General features: G+C 44.7%; 1 protein-coding gene across 3 annotated transcripts in view; it reads right to left on the reverse strand.

Moving 5' to 3' along the window:
* Positions 1 to 26,583, reverse strand: part of VMP1 (vacuole membrane protein 1) — a 224,134-nt gene that overhangs the window by 190,486 nt on the left and 7,065 nt on the right. Inside the window, exons 1-3 of one of the 3 annotated variants that reach the window (XM_030186295.1) lie at positions 22,202 to 22,308; positions 21,018 to 21,117; positions 13,965 to 14,100 (exon numbers count right to left, since the gene is read on the reverse strand). In XM_030186295.1, the coding sequence (XP_030042155.1) occupies positions 13,965 to 14,100; positions 21,018 to 21,117; positions 22,202 to 22,207 (242 nt within the window). In that variant the 5' untranslated portion in view covers positions 22,208 to 22,308. Of the gene's footprint in view, positions 1 to 13,964; positions 14,101 to 21,017; positions 21,118 to 22,176; positions 22,309 to 26,583 lie in introns of those variants that run through there. The other 2 variants (XM_030186297.1, XM_030186296.1) reach the window with 2 other exon arrangements.

Here is a 26,583-nt window from a genome sequence, read left to right on the forward strand (position 1 = left end):
AAAATAGAAAAGCGCCAAGGATAAATAAGATATTAACTCCACTTAACAGAGTTGTGTTATCCTGAATGGTTTTCCTTTTATTTATTACTCTCCATGTTTTTCCGAATTCTTGGATCCCACTTTATGGACTTGAGTGTTAATTTTTCCTAAAATGTATGTATTCTAATTTTTGCTTATCATTATTATAAGTAATTTCCTAAGTAACAAACACTTTACTACACAAGATGTTTCTTGTATAAATCACTAAATGAATAATTAATAAATAAAATAAAAAAAAAGGAGAAGACTGGTTAGTCTGACCTCTGTCGTGTCATGTTCCTCACCTGCCTCGTGCTGGTTCTGCTCCTGGCCCGCTCTGTCTCGCGCTCCTCATTGGCTCCGCTCGTCTCCACCCTCGTGGAGGGCAGCGTCGAGCATCGGCCGTGGCAGGGCCGATGGCCCTGCAGCCGCGTTCCCTGTATTCTCCCAGGGGTCCTGGTTGCGTTCTGGGGGGCGTCCTGGGTCCCGCAGGAGGGCGCTAGCCATTTTGGCAGCGCCAGCGTCCTGGTGGCTCCTTCTCTTCTGGGTGCAGGACCCAGGAGCGCGGGAGGTCTGGCTCTGCCTCTGGTGGCCGGGATTGGCCTCCCACAACCTGGCTCCGCCTCCCTCCTGCGGCCAGCCAACCCAGAGCCTTCCTCACCAGCTGAGCCCTGTTGCTCCCGATGGTCGGGGCTATTTAGGTTCTTTAACCAAACATAATACAAAAAAACAGAACAGGTCTTCGCAAAAAAAAACAGAAAAACAAAACAGCGAAGATGACTCACAAAAACAAAAAGAAAAATTGTGAACAAAATAGTACAAATAAATAAATAAATAAAAATCACAAAATATGTATTTAAAAATATAGATACATTAAAAAGACGACACTTTGGTTGTAAAAATTAAAAAATGAGCTTTATTGGTCATAAAATAACAGGGAGAAAAGGACTCGACACAGTTGTGTTTCGGCCATACAGGCGTGCGTCAGGAGTCTTCTCATCGTATGCAGATAATTTATTCTATCCAAAGGATGGGGAAATATGTAGAAATGCGTCTTTTAAATATCGTAGCGCTGAATCATGCCCGAAGCAAAGTCGAGCGGGGATGATCGAAGTAGCGTCTCATCTCAAAGAATGCAAAAAAGATGAGACACTACTTTGATCATCCCCGCTCGACTGCTTCGGGCATGATTCAGCACTACGATATTTAAAAGACGCATTTCTACATATTTCCCCATACTTTGGATAGAATAAATTATCTGCATACGATGAGAAGACACCTGACGCACGCCTGTATGGCCGAAACACAGCTGTGTCGAGTCCTTTTCTCCCTGTTATTTTATGACCAATAAAGCTCATTTTTTAATTTTTACAACCAAAGTGTCGTCTTTTTAATGTATTTATATTTTTAAATACATATTTTGTGATTTTTATTTATTTATTTATTTGTACTATTTTGTTCACAATTTTTCTTTTTGGTTTTGTGAGTCATCTTCACTGTTTTGTTTTTCTTTTTTTTGGGGGGGGGGGGGCTATTTAGGAGCACCAACTCTTTCTCTCAGGGCTTCGGCTTCTACTTTGGTAGATTTGATAGTGCTCCTGCGTGCCTTTGTCTACTATTGCTTGCTGCCTGACCTGATCTGACCTCTGCTGGAATCCTGATTATGCTTTGCCTGCTGCCTGACCTTTGCCTAAACACCGGATTACGCTTTGCCTGCTGCCTGACCTTTGCTTGAACACCGGATTACGAGCTGCCTAATCTGACACCTGCTTGAATCCTGTTTGCGCTCTGCTTGCTGCCTGCCTGGGTTCCTGCTAGATTCCTGACTACTCTCTGCCTGGTGCCTGACCTACTACTGCCTGTAACTAGCTGCTCTCTGCCTGTTGCCTGCGGCCGTCTAACCCCTGCCTATATCCGGAAGTTCTGTCAGCTGCCTCCACCTGGCTCAACCCTCGGGGAACGGCGGTCAGCACAGGTGAAGTCGCGGGGTTGCTCGGCTGCCCAATGGAGCGCAGGTTTGAGTCTTCACCTCTGTGCTCCTGCTGGGCACAAGAACTCACGAACGTGATGTGTCATGAATAAATTAATGGAAATGCTTCTAAAACAGGGGATAGGGAGGTTTCTGAAATCAAAACAATTGCAGGGCCCAAGGTAGCATGATTTTACTAGAGATAGGGTCTTGTCAGACAAATCTGATTCATTTCTTTGACTGAGTGGCCAGAGAATTGGATTGAGGGAGAGCACTAGGTATGGTGTTTTTGGATTTTAGCAAAGCCTTTGACATGGTTCCTCATAGGTGACTGATAAATAAACCAACTGCCCCTTGTATAGGCCCCTAAAGCGACTGACTGGGTTAAAAACTGGTTAAGTGGAAAGAGACAGAGAGTAGTGGTAAATGAAGTTCACTTTGAGGAAAAGGATGTTACCACTGGTGTGCCACAGGGATCAGTTCTTGTTCCAACTCTTTTTAACATTTTTGTGAGTGATATTGTGGAAGGGTTGCCTGCCTCTGTAATAGGGTAGATAACCCTGATGGAATGCACAGTTTGAGCAGGGATTTACTGAAGCTTGTAGAATGGTCCAGAAATTGGCAGCTGAGCTTTAAATGTTATAAAAATGCAGGGTCATGCATTTGGACTGCAAAAAAGGTGAAATTAGATCTTACCTGCTAATTTTCTTTCCTCTAGACCCTCCAGACCGGTCAAGACGCGTGGTTATGTCCTCCTACCAGCAGAGGGAGACTGAGAAAACACTAAGCTTTTGAAGCCTGTATATATAACCTGTGCAGAACCTCCACTAGCCAGTATAACCCTGACAAAGCAGAGAAACAAAAAACACTAACAACAACTAGCAACCCTGTACGTGGTCACAGTAAACTGCAAAAACAAGAAACATCTTCCGCTTGCTCTTACGGAAACATGTTCCTTTGCCTTTGATAAAACAGTTGGGCTTCTACAGGTGGACTATCAAAGAAGAGCCCCACCTGTCCCGGACTCCTATCACAACAGACTCCTATCACAAAACAGAAATAAACAGTCTGCAATTAGAGAAACAACAATCTACAGCAGCCAAGAATTATCCAACAAACACACCTCCTGGCCTCCAATACAGACAGGGCGGGCTCTTGACCGGTCTGGAGGGTCTAGAGGAAAGAAAATTAGCAGGTAAGATCTAATTTCACCTTCCTCAGCGACCCTCCAGACCGGTCAAGACGCGTGGGACGTACCAGAGCAGTAACTAACTTACGGGAGGGACCTACTAAGGCCAGAGGTCAAAACTGCTGCCCCAAAGCGCACATCGTCCTTTGCATGCACAGGAATCCTATAATGCTTCACAAAGGAATGCAACGAAAACCAAACTGCAGCCCAACAAATATCTAACAGAGAAATCATACTATTCTCCGCCCACGAGGCTGACATTCCCCTAGTGGAATGAGCAGACCAGCCCCTAGGCACCACAGGACCCTTCACCAAGTAAGCAGATGCAACCGCCTCCTTCAACCACCGTGCTATGGTCACCTTAGGAGCCGCTGCATCCTTCTTTGGGCCACCATGAAGAACGAACAAACGGTCAGAGGCTCTGAAGTCCTGAGTTCCAGAGAGATAACAACTCAAAACTCTCCTGACATCCAGCTTGGCAATACCACGCTGCTCCGAATCTCCAGCCATATCACCCAACACTGGCAGAGAGATGACCTGATTAACATGGAACTCGGAAACCACCTTGGGCAAAAAAGGAAAGCACCGTCCGCAACGAAACCTTTCCCTCAGAAAGGACAAAAATGGTTCCCTACAAGACAAAGCCTGAAGCTCTGAAACACTCCGTGCTGAAGTAATCGCCACCAACAAGACCGTCTTTAAAGATAAATCCTTACAAGATGCCGATACCAGCGGCACAAACGGAGGCCTGATCAAAGCATCCAAAACTAGCTTCAAATCCCACGGAGGCACCATCCGTCACTGAGGTGGACGCAGCAACTTAACACCCTTCAAAAAACGCACTACCTCAGGCACAGACGCGAAGGACTTTCACTGAAGCTTCCCACGAAAACATGACAAAGCTGCCACCTGAACCTTCAGTGTAGACAAGGCCAGACCCCTATCAACACCATCGTGCAAAAATTCCAAAACTTCCGCCACCGAAGAGCGAAACGGCCGAACTCGATGGTCTTCACACCAGTGCTCAAAGATTCTCCAAACCCGGACATACGCCAAGGAAGTGGATCGTCTACGGCAACTCAACATCATAGCAAAGCCACTGGACGAAAGCCCCTTCTTCTTCAACTTGTGCCGCTCAAGAGCAAAGCCATAAGCGAAAACCGAGCCGGATCCGGCATGATTATCGGGCCTTGACACAGAACTGATCCCAACAAAGGCAGGGCCGCCGCCCCTGCCAACCGCACCAGGTCTCCGTACCATGGTCGATGCTGCCAATCCGGAGCTACCAGAATCACCCGACCGAAGTGATGTTCGATGCGCTATATTACTCGACCGACTAACAGCCACGGAGGAAACACATACAGTCACTCCCGAGGCCAAGGCAACAGAAGAGCGTCGATTCCCTCCGCTCAAGGGTCTCTTCAGCAACTGAAAAAAAAAAAATCTCTGAACTTGCGCATAGCGAGCCGTTGCCCTAAGATCACCGAAAGTCCCCAGACCGACACAACTCACTGGAACACTGACCGAAGAAAAGACCACTCTCTGGGATCTAGAGTGTGCCTGCTGAGATAATCTGCATCTATGTGACCTACCCCGGCCACATGCGCTGCCAAGAGAGCCTGAAGATGAGTTCAACTGCGCCGCCAAGGCTCTTCGTCCCCCCTTGACGGTTGACATATGCTACTGCCATGGCATTGTCACAGAGCACTCGGACTGCCTTGTGGCGAACCACCGACGTCAAGGCCTGGAGCACCACCCGAATGGCCCGAGTTTCCAGCCGGTTGATGGACCACTCTGCTTCTGCCCGAGACCACCGGCCTTGAGCTACCTGACCGAGACAATGTGCCCCCCAACCTTGCAGACTGGCATCCGTGACCATTACCAGCCCCTGTGGGGACTCCAACGGCATTCCTGTTCCCAAATTGCGCGGGTTGAGCCACCAGCGGAGACTGAGACGAGGGGCCACCGACAGCGGACAACACATTTCCAAGTCCTGCGACAGAGGGGACCGACTGAACAGAGCTGACTGTACCTGACGCATGTGCGCCCTGGCCCACGGAACTACCTCTATGGTCGCCGCCATCAGGCCCAGGACCTGACGATAAGTACGGGCCGTCGGCGCCTTCTCTGCAAGGAACCGACAAATCGGACCCTGTAACTTGGAACCAAAAGGCTGCACGAAGGAAAGTGAAGATAAGCTTCCGTCAAATCCAGGGAAGTGAGAAACTCTCCTTTCCGGACCGCACCAGTGACCGACCGCAACGTCTCCATCCGGAAAGAGGGCACCTTGAGTACTGCATTGACCCTTTTGAGATCTAAAATGGGACGAAAAGTGTCCTCTTTCTTGTGGACCACAAAATAGATCAAATAGCACCCTGAGCGTTGCTGATCTGAAGGAACAGGAACCACGGCTCCCAACGCGAGCAGCCACCGCAGAGTGTCCCTCACTGCTGCCCTCTTTCTCCAAGACCGACAGAGGGATTCCAGAAACACTTCGGGAGAACAGCTTTCGAATTCCAGCGCATATCCGCCTCGAAACACCTTGAGAACCCACTGATCTGACCTGATTTGGGCCCAGCTCTGGTAAAACAGACTCAGCCGAGCCCCAACATGCACCAGAGCCTGAGCCCGCACACCTTCATTGGGAATTGTGGCGTGAATACTAACCTCCTGCGGAAAAGCCACGCCCTCCGCGACGATTCTCACGAAAGAACTGTGCGCGCTGGAAAAACCGACCCCTAGAGGTCCTACTACTATTAAACATTTCTATAGCACTACTAGACTTATACAGCGCTGTCCAAATTAACATGAAAAGACAGTCCCTGCTCAACAGAGCTTACAATCTAAATTGGACAGACAAACAGACAGCTAGGGGTAGGTCCCACTCGATCTGCCCGGCCTATACCGCTGAGCCTCCCTAAACCGTCCTCGAGAGGAACTAGTTCTGGCCCCTGCCTTGAACCGAAAATCTGGAAGCCATAGAACCTTGGTATCACTAAGACCTCACACTAACTTGTCCAAATCTTCTCCAAAGAGCATAGCTCCCTTAAGTGGCAGAGACCCACAACCATAGCCATATTTTTTGTCTGAAGTAGGCAACAAATCATAAAAGCCTCAGACAAAAAGGATGAACCCATGTCCAAGTCGGCTAACTCCTGACCCCCAGAAGAACCAACATCTACCGAATCATCCAGGAGCTTCTCGGCCCAACGAAAACATGCCCGAGCTACCAGACCCCCACAAACCGAGGCCTGCAGGGCTAGAGCCGACAAAACAAAACTACGCTTGAGAAAAGATCCCAACTTCCTATCCTGAGGAACACGGAGGGCCGTTCCTCCATCAACCGGGATAGCCGTAGCTATAATTACTGCCGTCACTACTGCATCTACCGTGGGAGCCTTAAAGGAATCCCTATCGTCCTGAGAGAGGGGATAAAGCCTCGCCATTGCCTTTGCCACCTTACACGGCAAATCCCATTCCTGACAAATCATCTCCCGGAGATCCTTGTTCATAGGGAAGGATCACGCCTGACGCTAAATGCCCTTCACCAACGGATCCTGAACAGTTTCCCCCAAAGCCACCTCAGGACCAAACTGAAGGGTGGACGACACCTGATCTATGAGTTCTGACAGCTCATCTCTATGGAAAATCCGCACTATTGAAGGATCCTCTCCAGGAATCCACCAATCCTGCTCCTGAGAGCCGTCAATTCCATCTGACTCCCCCAGATCACTAAGCACAGCTTCTGCAGTTACAGGAGAAAAACATTGCCTGTCCTCTGACCACTCTAACCGTGGTCTCTCAGCCAAGACGGAAATAGCCCCCTCTTCCAATTAGGGGGGGGGGGGGTCCCGATCTCCAGGCCTGATACCGCGTCCAGACAAAATCTGGAGGAAAGCCCACCATTCCTGGACCGTCATTAGACCCTTTTGTGCCAAAAACGGAGGCCGCAGGCCCAAAAACAGCTGGCTCCACGGGCCGCGTCAGACTCAAGATGGCGGCTGTTCCCGCCGAAACTGTTCCCGCTGACAGCGGCCCTGCCTACACTCCCGCTGACCCGGAGACTCCCGACACCATCGATCCCTCCGCGGTCAAGTCGGGGGGTGCCGCAGCCACCTTTATAGGTGCACCGCAAAGCTACACTGAGCACCCGGCGCCTCTACCCCTCACCACGAGCACGCGCGACATCGGAGGAGCTGGGCCGCCATAAACCACAAGGGAAGGGAAAAGCTGTTCCGCAAACGCGCCAAACCAAAAACTCACTCACACTGCAAAAGCACTGAAGAAAGCGCTGCTCTCTCGTTCCAGCAAGGAATCGAAACCCCCGTTCGGTCCGCTGAAAATAAAGAAATAAATGCCCTTAAAGGCACAGTACTCCAACTCTGGCAGCTGGAAATTGTAAGGCACTCAAGGCTACAATACTGAGAAAGCAGCCGAGGCACAAAGCTGGCAAGCAAAATGAAATAGAATAACTGACCTTAAAGGCACAGTACTCTAATTCTGGCATCTGGAAATTGTAAGGCACTCAAGGCTACAATACTGAGAAAGCAGCCGAGGCACAAAGCTGCCAAGCAAAATGAAATAGAATAACTGACCTTAAAGGCACAGTACTCTAATTCTGGCATCTGGAAATTGTAAGGCACTCAAGGCTACAATACTGAGAAAGCAGCCGAGGCACAAAGCTGCCAAGCAAACAGAAATAGAGAGCAGCACAGGGGGAGGGACCCAAACATAGGTGTAACACCCCAGGGGGAAAAACTGGGCCCCACCAGACCCAGGGCCCCAAAGCACTATTTTTTTTTTTTTTTTTTTTTACACACACGTACAGGGTACTGCAACAGAATAAAGTTTGGAAGGAAAAAATCCTACGACCCAATGACAAACTACCTCACCAGATTATTGGAGACTGCACAGGCTGTCAACTGCTACCTCTGCTGAGACTGAGAAAATACTGGCTAGTGGAGGTTCTGCACAGGTTATATATACAGGCTTCAAAAGCTTAGTGTTTTCTCAGTCTCCCTCTGCTGGTAGGAGGACATAACCACGCGTCTTGACCGGTCTGGAGGGTCGCTGAGGAACTGAGGGATTAATACAATATAGGGGTGAAGTACTTTTGGGCATGAGAGTAGGACTTGGAGGTGATCGCATCTCAAGATCATAAGGTGGCCAAACAGGTAGAAAAGGTGATAGGAAAAGACAGGATGCTTGGGTACATAGGGACAGGAATAGCCAAGAGGAAAAAGAAGGTGATGGTGCCTCTGTATATCATTGGTGAGGCTCCATTTGGAATCCTGTACACAATTCTGGAAACCCCACCTTTAAAAAGATATTAACAGAAAGGAGTTGGTCCATAAGGCAGCTATTATAATGGTTGGTGGTCTTTGTCACAAAGCGTATGGGGACAGATCTAAAGACCTCAGTATGTATACTTTGGAAGAAAGGTGTTATGATTCTGCCGGTTTGGCTGAGGGGGAGGGGGGACGTCTCTTCTGATTGGCTGCCAGGGGTTGTGCTGACGTCAGGGGATAGTACTTTAGCCTGCAGCTGAAGAGTTTCTCTGCTTTTGCGTTACTTACTTGGTGGTAACAGGAAAGCCTGATAGCTTTCTCTCAGAACGCGCTCTAGGTTCTGACAGGGATCTGTGTTGTATTAGAGTATTCTTTTCCTTCCCTCTGGGTTAGCTGCTGCTGTGTGTGTGCGTAGCTCTGTAATCAGGGTCAGCTGCTCGTTTGTTTAGTGCGGGCTGGGCATTGCTCAGCCTCCGGGGCTCTGGGCTGAGTGAGAGCGTTCTCCTTTCTTTGTTTGTTTTAAGGATTTCTCTTCCCAGTGTCCAGGCCTGCTGGCTCAGTGAGTTTAACCCTTTGTGTACTGTGTGTATTGTATTCCTGCCTCTGCCAGTGTGTTTGTTGGATGGGCCCCTCTCCCTCTCCAGAGGGGAAGCATTCTCTCTGATTGTTTGTTGATTTATGGCACTCTCTCTCTGCTGGCTCTACAAGCTTAACCCTTTGTGTTCTGTGTGCCTCTGTCTACAGTGGGTTTGAGGCAAAGGCTTTCTGCCTTCCTTTTGTGTCTGGTTCCTCTGGCTTCTGCCTGGGGCTCCTACCCGGGGGGGGGGGGGGGTTGCTGTGTTAGTTCCTCTGTCCTGCGCTAGTCCCCTGGGTGGGCGTGGTCCGCTCTGGTCCTTTGTTTCCCCCTCTGCCCTCTTGCAGGTGTTCAGCGCGTGTCTGGCATCTTGGGGCCCTCTGGGTTATTTCACCCCTCCCTGTGTGTGATTGGGTTCCAGTTCAGCCGTGAGGCTCGCACGAGTGGCTCTGTGTGCGTGGGTTCCGGTTCGGCCGCGAGGCCCGCCTGTATGCCTATTTCCCTTCTTCCTGAGGGACTGTGGGGAGGGGTAGCTTAAGGGGTATTGTGTAGCTGGGGTGTGCGGTGGTGGGTCGGTCTCCCCTTGGCCTGGGTCGGCGCCCTGCTGGCCTCGGCCAGGGCCCAAGGGCTCACAACCAACCCAACGTATTACAAAAGGCAGGAGAGAGGAGATACGATGGAGGTATAGGAAAGGTATAGAAAACAGGTGTGAGGATGTTATAATGCCGCTGTATCATTCCATGGTGCGACCGCACCTTGAGTATTGTGTCCAATTCTGGTTGCCGCATCTCAAGAAAGATATAGTGGAATTGGAAAAGGTGCAGCGAAGGGCAACAAAAATGATAGCGGGGATGGGATGACTTCCCTATGAAGGAAGACTAAGGAGGCTAGGGCTTTTCAGCTTGGAGAAGAGACGGCTGAGGGGAGACATGATAGAGGTATATAAAATGAGTGGAGTGGAACAGGTGGATGTGAAGCGTCTGTTCACGCTTTCCAAAAATAGTAGGACTAGGGGGCATGCGATGAAACTACAGTGTAGTACATTTAAAACAAATAGGAGAAAATTTTTTCTTCACCCAACGCGTAATTAAACTCTGGAATTCGTTGCCGGAGAATGTGGTGAAGGCGGTTAGCTTGGCAGAGTTTAAAAAGGGTTTGGACGATTTCCTAAAGGACAATTCCATATACTGCTACTAAATGGACTTGGAACAATCCAGAATTTCAGGAATAACATGTATAGAATGTTTGTACGTTTGGGAAGCTGCCAGGTGCCCTTGACCTGGATTGGCCGCTGTCAGGGACAGGATGCTGGGCTTGATGGGCCTCTGGTCTTTTCCCAGTATGGCATTACTTATGTACTTATGACATTTAAATATCTCTGTGGCATAAATGCACAAGAGACTAATCTCTTTCAACTGAAAGTAAATTCTGGAATAAGAAGGCACAGGATGAAGTTAAGAGGACCAGACTCAGGAGCAAACTAAGGAAATACTTCTTTATGGGAACAACTATCTGAGAGAGAGAGAGAGAGAGAGAGAAGGCGGCAAGTGAAGAACATACAGAACCTCACCCTTCTATTTCCTACCCTCTACTACTACTACTTAACATTTCTAGAGCGCTACTAGGGTTACGCAGCGCTGTACAATTTAACAAAGAGAGACAGTCCCTGCTCAAAGAGCTTACAATCTAACAGACAAGTGAACGGTCGGTCCGATAGGGGCAGTCAAATTGGGGCAGTCTGGATTCACTGAATGGTAAGGGTTAGGTGCCGAACGCAGCATTGAAGAGGTAGGCTTTAAGCAAAGACTTGAAGACGGGCAGGGAGGGGGCTTGGCGTAAGGGTTCAGGAAGGTTGTTCCAAGCATAGGGTGAGGCGAGGCAGAATGAGCGGAGCCTGGAGTTGGCGGTGGTGGAGAAGGGTACTGAGAGGAGGGATTTATCCTGGGAACGGAGGTTACGGGCGGGAACGTAAGGGGAGACGAGGGTAGAAAGATAGTGAGGGGCAGCAGACTGAGTGCATTTGTAGGTAAGAAGGAGAAGCTTGAATTGAATGCGGTATCTGATCGGAAGCCAGTGAAGTTACCTGAGGAGAGGGGTGATATGAGTATATCGGTTCTGGCAGTATATGAGACGTGCAGCAGAGTTCTGAACAGATTGAAGGGGGGATAGATGGCTAAGTGGGAGGCCGGTGAGGAGTAAGTTGCAGTAGTCCAGGCGAGAGGTAATGAGAGCGTGGACGAGAGTTCGGGTGGTGTGTTCAGAGAGGAAAGGGCGAATTTTGCTGATGTTAAAGAGGAAGAAGCGACAGGTCTTGGCTATCTGCTGGATATGCGCAGAGAAGGAGAGAGAGGAGTCAAAGATGACTCCGAGGTTGCGGGCAGATGAGACGGGGAGGATGAGGGTGTTATCAACCGACATAGAAAGTGGAGAAGTGGGTTTTGGTGGAAAGACGATAAGCTCAGTCTTGGACATGTTCAGTTTCAGGTGGCGGTTGGACATCCAGGCAGCAATGTCGGATAAGCAGGCCGATACCTTTGCCTGGGTCTCCGTGGTGATGTCTGGTGTGGATAGATATAGTTGGGTGTCATCAGCATAGAGATGATACTGGAAACCATGATATGAGATCAGGGAGCCCAGGGAAGCGGTGTAGATTGAGAAGAGAAGGGGTCCAAGGACCGATCCCTGGGGAACACCAACAGATAAGGGGATGGGGGTGGAGGAAGATCCATGAGAGTGAACTTTGAAGGTGCGGTGGGAGAGATAGAAGGAGAACCAGGAGAGGACAGAGCCCTGGAACCCAAATGAGGACAGTGTGGCAAGAAGTAAGTCATGATTGACAGTGTCAAAAGCGGCGGATAGATCCAGAAGGATCCTCTCCCTGCAGATGCCTCACAGGGGCCACACTACCTCAACTGCTTTAGCCCCCACCAGGAGAAAACCCTAGGGCTTGCAAAATGGCCTCCCTCTGGCTCATTTAAGGAAAAGTCCATAGACCGATTCCTGAGAGCCAACCACAAGGCACAGAGTTCAGCGTCTGAAGCACAGGACACCGGCACCCAAGGGCGCCAGGCTACATGAAATCCTATGGCACCAATTTAGACTGCAACCATTTGCTATAAGCAGAGAATACAGGCAAGTTCCAGGACTTTACCAGTACAGTGATGACATTACTGAAAGTCAATATTCTCTGCCTCCATCTGCTGATTCAGAAGCACAACCCACTTGTCTGTATTGATCTAGTAGCAGGATAAGGAAATCAGAATTTTAAAAACACTACCAAATATTACAAATGTTCAGTACAGGTGGATCCAAATTGACTTCTGTTTTTAGAGGGGGGTGTACATGGCCCTGGTAAAAGCCCCCACTGCACACAATCTTGGAAGGAGAAGAGAATGAGTAAGCAGATTTCTGAGGGCTGTTTGTACTAGCACTGGGTTTCACTACCAACCTAATGTATACGTTCATATTTTATGTTTATATATTTTGTGAACATTTTTTAAACCATTTCATCAAACTCGAAACAAGTCACAGACATCTTCACTGGACTTTCTCTGGCAATTAAAACTGGACTTTGCAGTATATGCTTCAACAAGTACTTCATATTTAGAAAGTTTCAACAAAAAAGGTAAACTAAGGTAAGAACTAATATTTCTCTAAAGCAAATATTTTCTAAACCAGGTATAGATTTCAGGAGAATAGTTCTTAGAGTTAAAAAAAAAAATAAAGTATACAAATATGAATGAACATTTGGTGTGAAAATCAGGCCTGATTGATGGCCCCAAGGACCAATTCCTAAATCATGCTAGGACAGTACCTCTGCCTACGCTATAGCAAAGTAAGTCTTACAATTCTCCATCAGAAAAAGTTATCATATTGCTTGCATCTTACCAGACAGATCATCCCCAGGGGGGACAAGCTCTGCTATAGTTAAAAAAAAACTGCCAGTCATGAAGTGACCCTATAGTTTTCTGATCTGTCAGCAAAGTTCCTGCACTATAAAAAGCACATGCAATGTTAACAAGTACAGCTTCCTCAGAATGAATTCTCAGTACTATTTGTCGGTACTGCAGGAAACAGCTTTCTATAGTTTAAAATAAAGTATTTTATAAATAGCATTTGTGTTATTACACAAACCTGTGTAAGGTCTCTATCTCCCATATACACTTGGAACCTATTTACAGCTCCTATTTATCAAGCTAGCGGATACAAATTAAAACACTTTAAGAATGACAGATTGTCCTTGTAACTAGTTAAGTCATTTCACAGCTTGAAAACTGCTTAGCATTCTGAAGGGAGGATTGGTGTGTATTATGTTCTACTATACAGCATGACAAAGTCCTTTTGGAAGCAGCAATATCATCATTAAGAACACCACGCACCTTGAACCTTGCCCTGAAAACTTTGCTAAGCATGACTTGATGGCTTCCAAATGTGTTAACAAGAACTTCTTCTAGTGAAAAAGAATACTGGTAACTACTTTCTGCCTCCTACTTTCTGTGGTCTCTGCTGCTCAAATAAGTGCCTGAGGTATTCAAAAATACATGGCATTCTTTCCTCTAATGGCATCACACAGTCTATTGATGTCATAGGAGGCAAGAACACAGTTGGACTTTTATAAGTGAGGCTTCAGAAAAGGAGATTTTTACAAGTGAGACAAGCAAACATGAACAGGCTGATATCAAAGGCCTTTTAAAAATACCCCCAAATGGATACCAAGGTTTTGGAGTAAGGCTTTTTCTTTTAAAATTCAAAGCAGTAAAATCAAAATGCAATTGTCTTCTTGGATACCAGTCACAACAAACTGGTATTAGACATCAAATGTGAGAATGCTCTACATAATCTACCATAAATGGTTTGTGTAATATTAAATCAAAACATGGCCTTTATACAGAAAGCCTAGAATGCAATGGAGTGAAAGATCTTTACTTTATGGTCCATTCCTTCAACTTTACTAAGGTTTCCAGGAAAAAATACTGCAAGGTAATGAGTGGCTGTCTCCAGAGAACAATATGTTGCCTTGCTTCTCTGTCCCTCTTCTTCCTTTCAATCAGCAAAGATGGATCTGAAAAAAAGAAACAGACTTTAGTAGGTCAAAACAGAAAAGCACACTGAATGGTCTAGTGGCAAAGGGACAACATCAAGAGCAAGAAGATCAAACTCATGGGTTCTAATCCCAGATTTGTCACTTGATTCTTATGACAATGCACTTTACCCTGTGTCTGTTTACCCAGCTGCAACCAATATTAATATTTCTTTTGTATTAAATAAAAATAGATGATGCAAGATGTCTTGGCACATATCTATGCTTGTCTCCAATATGGTCATGGGTCAAAATGGTGCCCAAGGTGGCTGTGGGGATCCTAGTCAGTGAAAGAGAACCCCTTCAATGACACAGTCAGCTCTACACGAAGTCCAAGTTTTTCACTACCATCATTACAATGGGAAACCTCTGGAATGGCAGAAGCTCAAGCACAAGGCCAGAAAGGACGCTGATATACCCCTGGCTTGGCATCCAAGGTAGCCACCCATCTTGACTGACCCGTCTGCTGGTTCTGTCTGCATCAATAGTTTGGAGGAAGGGAGAGGTTTTTTTTTTTTTTTTTTTTTAAGAATAAAAAGAAAAAGGCAATAGGTAAAAAAAAAAGGAAAAAAAGAGGGGGCTATGAATAGATATTTACTAACTTTAGTTTTATATCTATAGGATTTTTGTTTGAGGGAGTTGGTTATTAGGGGGTAGATAGTAGAGTGTGATACAGTAATGGGAAAAATAATAACATTGCAGAAGTGACATCACGGTGCTGAATGGCTGCTTAGCTCCCGTGCAGACCCCACTATCATAGTAATATAGTAACATAGTAGATGACGGCAGAAATAGACCTGCACGGTCCATCCAGTCTGTCCAACAAGATAAACTCATTTGTACCTGTCCTTTTCAGGGCACAGACCATATAAGTCTGCCCAGCACTATCCCCGCCTCCTAACCACCGGCTCTGGCACAGATCGTATAAGTCTGCCCAGCACCATCCCCACCTCCCAACACCGGCTCTGGCTGTTGAATTAGCAATTGTAACTTGCGTATTCGAGCCTGTGTAAGAAATTCTCAACGCCACCAAATGTCAAAGCACATGCCTAGATAATCCAGTGACTGAGATGGCTGCAGATGACTTTTTTTGTAAATTGACCACCCAACCAAGGCATTTCACAAGTGAATCACACAATCCGTGACTTGAACACTCTCCTGGTATGACTTTGCTCTGATCAGCCAATCATCTAGGTAAGGATGAACTAGGATTCCTGCTGCTACTACCACCATAACCTTTGCAAATGTGCGAGGGGCTGTTGCAAGACCGAAGACCAACATCCGAAACTGATAATGCTTGCCCAACACCGCAAAGTGTAGATAACGTTGATGCATGGGTTGAATTGGAATGTGCAGATAGGCCCCTGTTAGATCTAGTGCAATCATATACTCTCTAGCCCAAACTGTCACTATGACAGAGTGAAGAGTTTCCATATGAAAAGTGGATACTGAGAGCCCGATTGATCGCTTTGAGGTCCAGAATCAGTGTGAAAGAACCCTCTGTCTTTGGAATAACAAAGTAAATGGAATTCCGACCCTGCCTGAGCGCCAAAGAGGGAACTGGACAAATAGCCTGAAGGTCGAGAAGCCTTTCCAGAGTATCCATGACCATGCCCATCTTGATGGGAGATCAGCAACGAGACTCCAGGAAAGCATCTGGAAGAGAACGCGCAAATTCTAAGCTGTACCCTTCTCAAATAACCTCTAGTACCCACTGATCGGAGGTAATCTGGGCCAACCTCCAAGAAAACTGCGCTAAACACGTTCCCATAGAAATTAGAGGCTGGGCCTGGAAACCTTCATTGTGCCGGACGAGTGGGAGACTGGAAAGAGACTCCTGCTTTTCTGCCCCCTCTGAGAGCTCATAGAAAGGACCAATTCCTCTGAAAGAACTGGGACCGCTGTACCAGAGCCGCTCTACCTGGTCTAAAGCGACAAAAATCATGTTCCTGACCACAGCTCAAAAATATTCCATGCCCAAATGCCCAAGGCCGGTCCTCCGGTAGCCACGGGACCTTAGTATCTCCCAGACTGCGGACTGACTTGTCCAACTCATCACCAAACAACAGAGAACCCCGAAAGGGAAACCTACTAAGCTTAGACTTAGAAGCTGCATCCGCTAACCAACCTCGTAGCCAAAGAGACTGTCTTGCAGTTACTCCCAAAGCCAAGGACTTAGCTGAAGCTCTCAGCAAATCATAAAAAGCACCTGCCAAAAAGGCTGATCCCATCTCAATCTTAGCCAAATCATCCGAAGATCTATGACCTTCTCTGACTAGCGAAAGCAAGCTCTAGCAACCAAGGAAACGCAAATCTACTCTTCAACAAAGCCTCCATACAGAGATCCTGAGCATCCTTAAGTGCAGTGCCACCATCCATGGGAACTGTATTCCTTTTAATAGCTGCAGAAACTACTGCATCCATCACTGGAGGCTTCAGAAGGGATTTGTCCGAATCAGGTACCGGATAGAGACGAACCATACACTTAGCGGGTCTAAAAGAGGAATCTGGCACATCCCACTACGCATGAATGATGTCCCTGATATCCTGGTGCATAGGAAAGGTCTTACCTGGCCTTTGAATGCCATTCAATAGGAGATCCACCTTCCATCCCTCTATGGTGGGGGCTCCTCTTCCTCAAAATGTAAAGTACTGGAAATCTTCTTTGTGAAAAATTCTAACCACAGAAGTATCCTCCCCCCGGAGAAGAGACTCAGCACCTGAGTCTATCTGACCAGAGTCTTCAGCAACATGTCCTTCAAATGAAAACTCTTGTTTCTCAAGACAGGGCATCTCCCAGTCTGGATCAGAACCCAGGTCCTCCTCCAGATTCCAGGACACCCTGGGTCGCCTACCCGAGACCAGCTGACCTTCCACAGACCTCACAGAAGCTGAAAGAGGGTACAATTTTTAGCAAAAGAAAAGCCTTGTACATTTGCAGGACAAATTCCAGAGGAAAACCCCCCTCTGACCCTGCCGGTAGAAGAGGTAGACTCCTTGCAGGCTGCTGTGCTGAAAGAAGTAGCAGAGAAGCAGGCTGGTCTGCTGACACAGCTGAAGAAGGCAAGATGGCGGCATTTCCTGCCAAAACCGGAGCCGCTGACTTGTCCTTCTCCACACCTGAATCCTTACCCCCTCCCCCTCCGAGGCCACCGCCACCACCAAGATTGAAGAACAGGACCTACCTCCAGTGAAATCTCAATCGCAGTGCAAAATATACAGCAGCCACTTGCTCCCAGATGCCACCGCGGCTTTTTTTTTTTTTTAACTCCCTGACAACAGAGCCGGCAAAGATAAAAACTGAGGCCAACCGCTAGAAAGGGAGGAAAGGGAGCAGCCTCGCTCGCTTGCCCTTGTATCAATCAGATGTTCGGGGTTTTTTGTTTTTTTTTAAGCGGCTGCCTCTCCCTGCCTTAAACAGCTCTTCCCCCGAAGAGACTGAGAATTAAAATAATAAGCAGATCAGCTCGCTGCAACAGGGAGGAGAGGAGGGACCCAGCCTCCCAAGTGTGACACCCCCAAGGCTAACAGAGACTCCCACAGGCCTCAACCTCTACAATCAGGTAAAGACCCCAGATGCACAAAAGATCCACTTAAGAAGAAACTACACCAGAAAACTTTGTAATTCTTAAAGCATCAGCTATTTTAACCATAGAAAAGGAGAAAAAAAGAAAGCCTATTTGTAAAGAGACTGAAGGGCTCACCATCTTCCACCTGCTGGAGACTGAGAATACTGGATCTGTCTCTAGCTGGCAGGGGCTCTTATTAACTCTCTCTAGAGTCACAGTCTACATCTGCTAGAAGGCGTGCACAACCCATCAGGCGCATTCTGGGCTGCTCCAGAAGGACGCTAAGGAAGGAACAGTTTTGAGGTATTTTCTATTTCTTATGGCATCGAGACTGACTCGCAGAGAAGTGGGGAGCTGAAGCAAAGATGGCGCTGCCTTCGGCCCTGCTGGGTTCATCAATAAGCTCCCATTGGTTCAAGGAAATTGTGTCGGATGCATGGGCAATGGTGGAAGCAGCACTGGATGCTAAACTGCAGAAGTTGCAGGACAGAACTGAAGCTGCACATGCATAGACTTAGAATCTGACGCGCAACAACATCATGTGGGAGTGCTGGAAGTCAATGTGTGGAACAAGAACCAAGATACAGATAAGTTTGGTCATAGTTTTCAACAGATGGAGCGCAAGGTGGATGACTTAGAGGGCAGAGCCTGGCGCAAATATTTGTGCTTGGTGGGACTTTGAGACCATGATGCCTGATGTTTTGGTGTAGAGACTAGAGACTTGGATTCCAAAATATTTACACTTCCTTTCCCTTGAGATTCCATTTAAAATATTAAGGGCTCATTGGCTTGGCTTGGGGACTGATGTGTCTGTGAAGCCTAGGATGGTTGTCTTTTGTGTGGTACATCTTGCATATAAACAAGCTATCCAACAAGCTCTAAGAGGTGGGTAGTGTTTGGAATTTGAAAATTTAAAAAAGCTTTATGTTTTCAGGACTATACTGCTATAGCGCGTGCTGCTCGGAAAGCTTTTGCTCCCTTATGTTCTGAGCTTTATCTTCAAATGATTTCATGTGCTTTGCTTTACTCAGCGAAACTCTGAGAAAAACATGATGGCAAGACTTTCTTTTTTATTTATTTATTATTACATTTGTACCCCGCACTTTCCCACTCAAAGCAGGTTCAATGCGGCTTACATAGTAATAGGGATTACAGAGTATATACTACTGTGGAGGTAGCACAAACATTTTTACAAACTATCCCAGCCGCACAGGGCATTTAAGATGCTGCTCCCATGAGCTTTGACTTTACTTGTCATTTTAAATTATGACTTTCTTTTTCTGTTATTGTATTATGTAACAAAGAGGCATATTTTCAAAGCACTTAGCCTTCCAAAGTTCCATAGGTTTCTATGGAACTTTTGAAGGCTAAGTGCTTTGAAAATATGTATAGTAACATTGTAGATGACGGCAGAAAAAGACCTGCACGGTCCATCCAGTCTGCCCAACAAGATAAACGCATATGTGCTACTGTTTGTGTATACCTGACCTTGATTTGTTTCTGCCATTTTCAGGGCACAGACTGTAGAAGTCTGCCCAGCACTACAGCAGAATGCTTTAGTATGCCTTTATTTTATTTCTTGTATAAGTTTACTTACTATTGTTCAGGATATGAGGTTTCTAATACTGTTTTACGGTATCTTTGGGTTGGTTATGTTAGGTGGGAAAGGTGGGAGATTCACAGGTTCAGTCCCATGTTCTGGGGTAAATAGCTTATAAGGGGGTTGGGGTAGAAAAGGGAAATTTATTGGAATGAGACAAGAGGTTTTGTTATTGAGTGCTCGTTTCCAACTACGATTTCCATGCAAATGTTTTCTTTCCTTTAAAGATAAGAAATGTGTTCTTTGAACCTCTCCAATTGCGCATTTTTTTTAATTCTCAGGGTAGCACGGGTGTAGATAGCTGTACAAGAGTTTAATGGGGAAAGACTACCTGTATCCTTTTTTTGTAAGTTTCCTTTATAATCCAACTTCCTTTGGAACTTATCAAGGACTCTCTTAATTGTGGACTAATTAACCAAGTAAAAATGCCTTCATTGTTAATATTTCCTGATTGTACTTTTTTTCCTCTTCAATCTTGGTGTTAATCTTTCAAAGATCATTGTGCCTTTGTAAAATTTAAAAGCATAAATAAAAAAAAGAAAAAAAAAGAAAAGGGAAAATTGTGAGGGGATGGTTATGGTAATAGGAGGGGGTGGGGGTTGAGTGGGGATAGCTATGGCTTGGGTGGGTTTGAAGATCAAGGGAGGCTGATGATTTTTGAATTTGAAGAATTTACTTTGTTGTTTTCTACTGTGCTGTCATCAATAAAACAGAATGAAATAATTTGCACTGTACAAGGGAAAATGCACCTATTTCTCTGGTGCTGTACTGCATGTAAAATCTGGCTTGTTGGGCGTTTAATTTTTGTCTATATATTTCTATTTTCAATGTGTGTCACTTATTCTGAAATGTTGATATTTCCCATGTTCTTTAAAAAACGAGTGCATATCTCTAGTAAACAGGGTTATTCACCTTTAGTTCCATTAGGTGACACTCTACAGGAAAGATACACAGTCCCTCTGAACAAAGCTTTCCTACTAATCATGAAAGCAAAAACAAGTTAATTCAAATTACATCATCATCATGCAGAATAGTAGTGTTACAAATGCCACAAGTTTATTCTTTATGTCAAACAAGTATGTAGATGTCAAATATTGCAAAGTATAAGAAAGCAGGGCGATGACAGCTCTTTTCTCATACAGCACCACATGGATTAATAAATTTCTGCTCAGGGGCTATAGGAAAAAGGGCTTAGTACATCTGATCCATAATTACTACAATTCATTAAATTAGGAGTACATTGCCATTTCTCATTATTTTTGGCATTTTCTATTAATAAACAAGATATATACAAATTTGTATAATTCTCCTGGTATTTCAATTTTGTTTCTTTGATATCGATACTGCTGGCAACTATCAACCTCTGTGGCCATTAAGTTTTTCACTACTTTCAACAAGACTTTTAAAGCTTTGATCACATGTAAGCTTCTATGCAAAATGCACAGCCTCACAGAAAATGTTAAACTGTGGTTCCTGGAGGGTTTCAAACTGATCTGGTTTTCAGGAAATACTTAAAGGACACGTATCAGATATACTGGCATATAATAAAGTCACAGAATATAAAATAAGAAGTGCTATAACATCAGCATTAGTACCTTGATATTTGATTTATTTCTCAGGAATAAGACTGATATTTTCTCAATAACCAATTTCAAGAATTGCATTATAAGAGAGAGTTCCACTGTATTGAAAACCATGGAGCTTTTTTTTTTTTTCTATTTCTAACTTACCTATAATGTTTCCATTATGCTGTTCCTTGTTCATTGTTAAGCGTCTCTGTTCACAATCTGTTCCATTCCCTGCCATTTCATAGATCGATGTTATGAATCTCTGAAGATGAACATATGAAAAAACAAAAGTCATGTTAGCTTAGTATGACTTAGCAAAAAAGATTTAGGGCTCCTTTTACAAAAGCTGTGCGGTAAATGTGAAGAAGCCCATTCTGTTTCCAGTGTAGCTTTGCAAAAGGAGCCCATAGAAGTCAATTTAGTATCTAAAGGCAAAACCAAATTGTTGTGTTTCCAAACATATAAAAATTTTGTTTAACACTTAGGTAAAATCTAATTGTGTTATCCAATGTATCATTACATATCTAAGCACACAGGAAAGAAAAACCCAAAATGTCTATTTTAAGCAACTACTTCATTTATTGAATGCTTTGCAGACATAGTACAGGTTCTATATGATTTCTTAAAAAAAAAAATTCTGTGCACCATAATTTTACTAGAATATTTCTACTCAGAGTAAATTACACACTGTTGTTACCGAATTAAATGTCATCTTGATAGATAAAGTAAAACAAAAAACAAACACTCTTAATAGATGGAGATGGCATTACTGATCTTAGACTAGATATTTACTTCAGAAATCTGAATATCTGGAACGTCACAAAAGGAGAATCCTTTTTGTGATCAACCTCCTAAAGCACACACAGTATCCTCTCCTGCATCATGCTTTTCACATACCACTGCAGTGCTGTCTTGTCTCAATATCACTTAATTGTCACAGAGAAAATAACGGACTTATAAGTGGGATAGGCTGTGTCTCCAGTAGATGGAAAGAAGCAGCTGCAGTATAACTGTCACAGTCATACAAAGCAGCTCTGCTTCTTGGGATCATGAAACTAGTATTTCACAGACTAGCTTAATATACACAGGTCAAGAAATCAGAGCAGCAACACTGAACATCAATTTCTCCCTCATTACCTGCAGTATGAAATAGTGAGGGCATGTTCCAAGCACATTTGCAATGGATCACCTCCAAGACCCTTTGAAATGGGATCACACCACCAGAAAACAACACACATATGCTTTACTGAGCTCCATGGTTCCCAATTACTCCTGGATAATATATTCTCATTCTAAGAGTCACTTTTGTCAAGAAAAATACCTTCAAATCAAAATAAATGTTCTACCTCCATCCAACTTCAAGATTAGCTCACATCCTAAAAACAAAACAAAAAAAAAACAAACTCCCTACAATCTGAACACGGTATTTTCTGCATTATTTTGTTACCACCAATGCCCACATCTTTCAAGATGAAACTCTCACAACCTCTTATGAACTCTTATAAACTCTAAGAAAACAAAACATTGCGCAATTACTGGATTACACCATAAAGTAGAATGTGTTGCAACAGGCAGCACTGCTGAACAGCTGATTGCTTGTGCAAGAACCCCCCCCCCCCCCCCACCTCATTCTCCAGATGTTATTACTCCAACAAAACTAAAGCCAAAGTCCAAAGATCTGGAAAAAATATTATTCATTTTCTTTTGAATTACCAATAGTAAGATCTAAAAGTGTTTTATTTTTAGATTTCATTGCAGCGAATGACAACTTATCTGTGCTTTTGAGACAGAGCAAAGTTATACTTGTCAAAGAATCTGAGCTCTCTCACAAGTCCTTTAACTATTAATATCCTCAACAGATTTAATATTATCTATAACAAATGCATAAATATAGATTGCTGTAATTTAGAATGATACTTTCAAGCTAACTTATGAACTCCTAAATAAGAATGCTTTATCACCTTAAACCAGTGGTTCTCAACTCTAGATATCATGGTAAACCTCAGTTTCATGGTAAGCAAAATATGTAAATGAGTTTGGTTCTTTGGCAAATCACATGCAAAAATACATCATGCACATTCCCTTTGATTAATCTGAAAACCAAACTTGTTTTGAAAGAAGACTGAGAATTGATAAGTACTGATGTATACCTAAAGTGCTGAGGTATTTTGCAGGTTGCTAAACCCAATCATCAAGACTGTAAAGCTTTAAATAACTATAAATAAGGCTTACTAGTGATTTCTGTGTTCGGGGTCATCAGAGCCAAGGCTCCAAACTCTATGTTCTGTTTTTAGAAGGGAGTGGGGGTTAGTTATTGGCAATAACTATCCAGTTTATTCTGCATTTGTTGTATTTATCATTTTGCACTCAATAAGAAGATTAAACAATCATAACTATAAACAACATAGGGAAAGGCAAAAAGATTGTCCTGTCTCGTCCATTGAGCTACAGGCTGACAAAGATATTTCTTTTTGTGGGCAAAACGTTTGAGTATTTTCTGAGTTTTCTAAAGACACTCACAAAGGCATAACGTCTTCCTGAAAATGCACCAACAATTTCAACTGGTGTTGAGCTTTTCTTAAGTTTCCTCAAAGTATATATTGAAATATAAGGGACAAGCAACAAAGCCTGTTTCATGAAAAATGAAACGGGTCCTAGGAAGGCTCTCCTCTAAGTGATTTCTCCTCTCTCCCCTGCCCTCCCCGTCCCGCGATCCTCTTCTGCTCTGCCCTCTCCTCCGTGTCCCGCGATTCTCCTCTGCCCTGCCCTCCCCTCCGTGTCCCGCGATTCTCCTCTGCCCTCCCCTCCGTGTCCCATGATTCTGTCCTTCCTGCCACCCAGCCTTTAAGCCATTCATCTTACCTCAGGTGGCAGCAGCGGCAGGCTGGGCTCGCGTCGCCTCCAGCCTTACCTTGCCTTCCCTCTCAGTGTCCGCCCTCCTGATGTCATTTTGTCTTTACGCGAGGGCGGGACACTGAGAGGGAAGGGAACCCTGGAGGCGAGCCAACGTCAGTATGCTGTTACGAACCCAAAAAAAATACTAGGACTAGGGGGCATGCGATTAAACTACAGTGTAGTAAATTTAAAACAAATCGGAGAAAATGTTTCTTCACCCAACGTGTAATTAAACTCTGGAATTCATTGCCGGAAAATGTGGTGAAGGCGGTTAGCTTAGCAGAGTTTAAAAAGGGGTTGGACGGTTTCCTAAAGGACAAGTCCATAAACCGCTACTAAACGGACTTGGAAAAATCCAAAATCCCAGGAATAACATGTATAGAATGTTTGTACGTTTGGGAAGCTTGCCAGGTGCCCTTGGCCTGGATTGGTCGCTGTCGTGGACAAGATGCTGGGCTCGATGGACCCTTGGTCTTTTCCCAGTATGGCATTACTTATGTACTTATGAACCCAGCCAGCCAGGGAAGCAGAGTTACAAATTATTATATAGAGACGTGCACATTCATCTTTTCTGAATCATCTCAATTGGAGAAATTTCTCCAGTTCCTGTAGTGTTTCTAATAGCCGAGTGAGTGGTTTGTATTGTCTGTCTAAGGGGACATGTATTTTGCCTTTATATTGGGCTGCCACCTTTATTATGCATTTCTGGACCCTTTTACTAAGGCGTGGTAGGCCTAACATGGGCCTACCACGCGGTAAAAGGGCACTACTGTGGGACACTGAGGTTTCTTTTTACAATTTCCTTTGTTTTTTTGGTCTGGTTGCAAGGAGTTTCTTTATCCTCTATTGTGGATTTTAAGGGATAGCAGAATTTTTTTCTTCATTTTTTTGTTTTTCAGAATGTAGAAATGAATGATATGGATATATTCTTTTTTTCTGTGAAACTGGTGCTTGACAATTTGAAATACAAGTTTTAAAAACCTCAAAGGTTTGAAAATACCAGCCTCTACAGCTTACTCCTTATTTAATATAACCAGTACTGATCAATACAATCACCACCATCACTGAGTGGCACAGTATGTGCAGGATCCAATGGTTCCCTTGCAAGCTTTATGTCAACAGCTGATGTAGAACAAAGTGCTTGTTCTATGCAAAGTAACATAACAGTGCATTCAAAGGACCACATCTATGCATGTAAACATGACAATGAAAAAAATCTACCTCAGTATCCAAGCACAATAGAGAGGATTACATTAACCCAACAAAAAAAACAAACAAACAAATCAAGAGCTTTAAAATCTTCAGAGAAAAAGCTTTCAGAAACAAGAAGTAAATACTGTTAACACTACAAGATTGGTAGGAAAAAAAAGAAAAAAATAAATAATAAAAAAAAAAAGGAGACCAGTGCGAACCTCAATTCAAAAGTAGAGTCATGCCTTACCTGATAACTGTCATTCCCTGAGTTCAGTCAGACCAGTGGAAATATACCTTCCCTACAGCAATGGAGAGAGAGCAAATTCCTGCCCAAGCCACTATCTATACTAATGTAGCAACTGGCCTGTCAGTATTCTTTCAGCAAGCTGTCTCTATAACCTAGCCCTTGAACCTCTTAGTGCCTGTTTCTGTTAGCCACACATTCCTTTTTTTTTTTTAATTCTCTAGCAAGTCATGTAACCTGCACCATCTCTCTTCCCCCACTCCTCTCACCCCCAGTACACTTGATTCCTTGGAAGTTCCTGGACAAGTCTGGCAGGACTCAAGCAACAACAGTTATCAGGTAAGACATAACTGTACTTTCCCCTTTCTCTGTGCCAGACTAGTGGGATGTACGACGTATGACAGCCATTTTTATCAGGCAAGGAGGAATGCACCATGATCACAGACTGTCACTCCAAAGACATTTATTTCTGATCTACAGGTCCAGATTACAGTATTATGGAAAGGGACTGAGAGAGTCTCAATGCGTGGATGAGACGATGGTGCAGGGAGGAGGGCTTTAGATTTGTTAGGAACTGGGCAACATTCTGGGGAAGGGGGAGCCTATTCCGAAAGGATGGGCTCCATCTTAACCAGAGTGGGACCAGGCTGCTGGCATCGGCGTTTAAGAAGGAGATAGAGCAGCTTTTAAACTAGAAATGGGGGGAAGGCCGACAGTCGCTCAAAAGAGCATGGTTCGGGATAAGGTATCTTTCAAAGATATCACCATAACAGGGAAGATAGAGTATCCTGATAGTGAGGTTGCAAAGAGATTGTAGTAGATCGGGTATCTTTAAATAACAATAAAAATCAGACAAAAGATTGCCAATTAATACTGTCAAGTACTAAGCATGATGTACTTAGGAACAACAAACATAGTTTGAAATGTCTATATGCGAATGCCAGGAGCCTAAGAAATAAGATGGGGGAGTTGGAATATATTGCACTAATGAAAAATTAGATATAATAGGCATCTCTGAGACCTGGTGGAAGGAGGATAACCAGTGGGACACTGTCATACCGGGTACAAATTATATCGTAGTGATAGGGTGAATCGGATTGGTGGAGGGGTAGCATGTATATTAACGAGAGCCTTGAATCAAATAGATTGAAAATTCTGCAGGAAACAAAACACTCCTTGGAATCACTGTGGATTGAAATTCCATGTGCAAAGGGGAAAAGGATAGTGATAGGAGTGTACTACCGTCCGCCTGGCCAGGACGAACAGACGGATGCGGAAATGTTAAAGGAAATCAGGGACGCAAACAAACTGGGCAACACAATAATAATGGGGGATTTCAATTACCCGCATATAGACTGGGTTAATGTAACATCTGTACACGCAAGGGACATAAGA

Source organism: Microcaecilia unicolor, chromosome 13 (assembly GCF_901765095.1).
Source record: "Microcaecilia unicolor chromosome 13, aMicUni1.1, whole genome shotgun sequence".
NCBI classification, from domain to species: domain Eukaryota; kingdom Metazoa; phylum Chordata; class Amphibia; order Gymnophiona; family Siphonopidae; genus Microcaecilia; species Microcaecilia unicolor.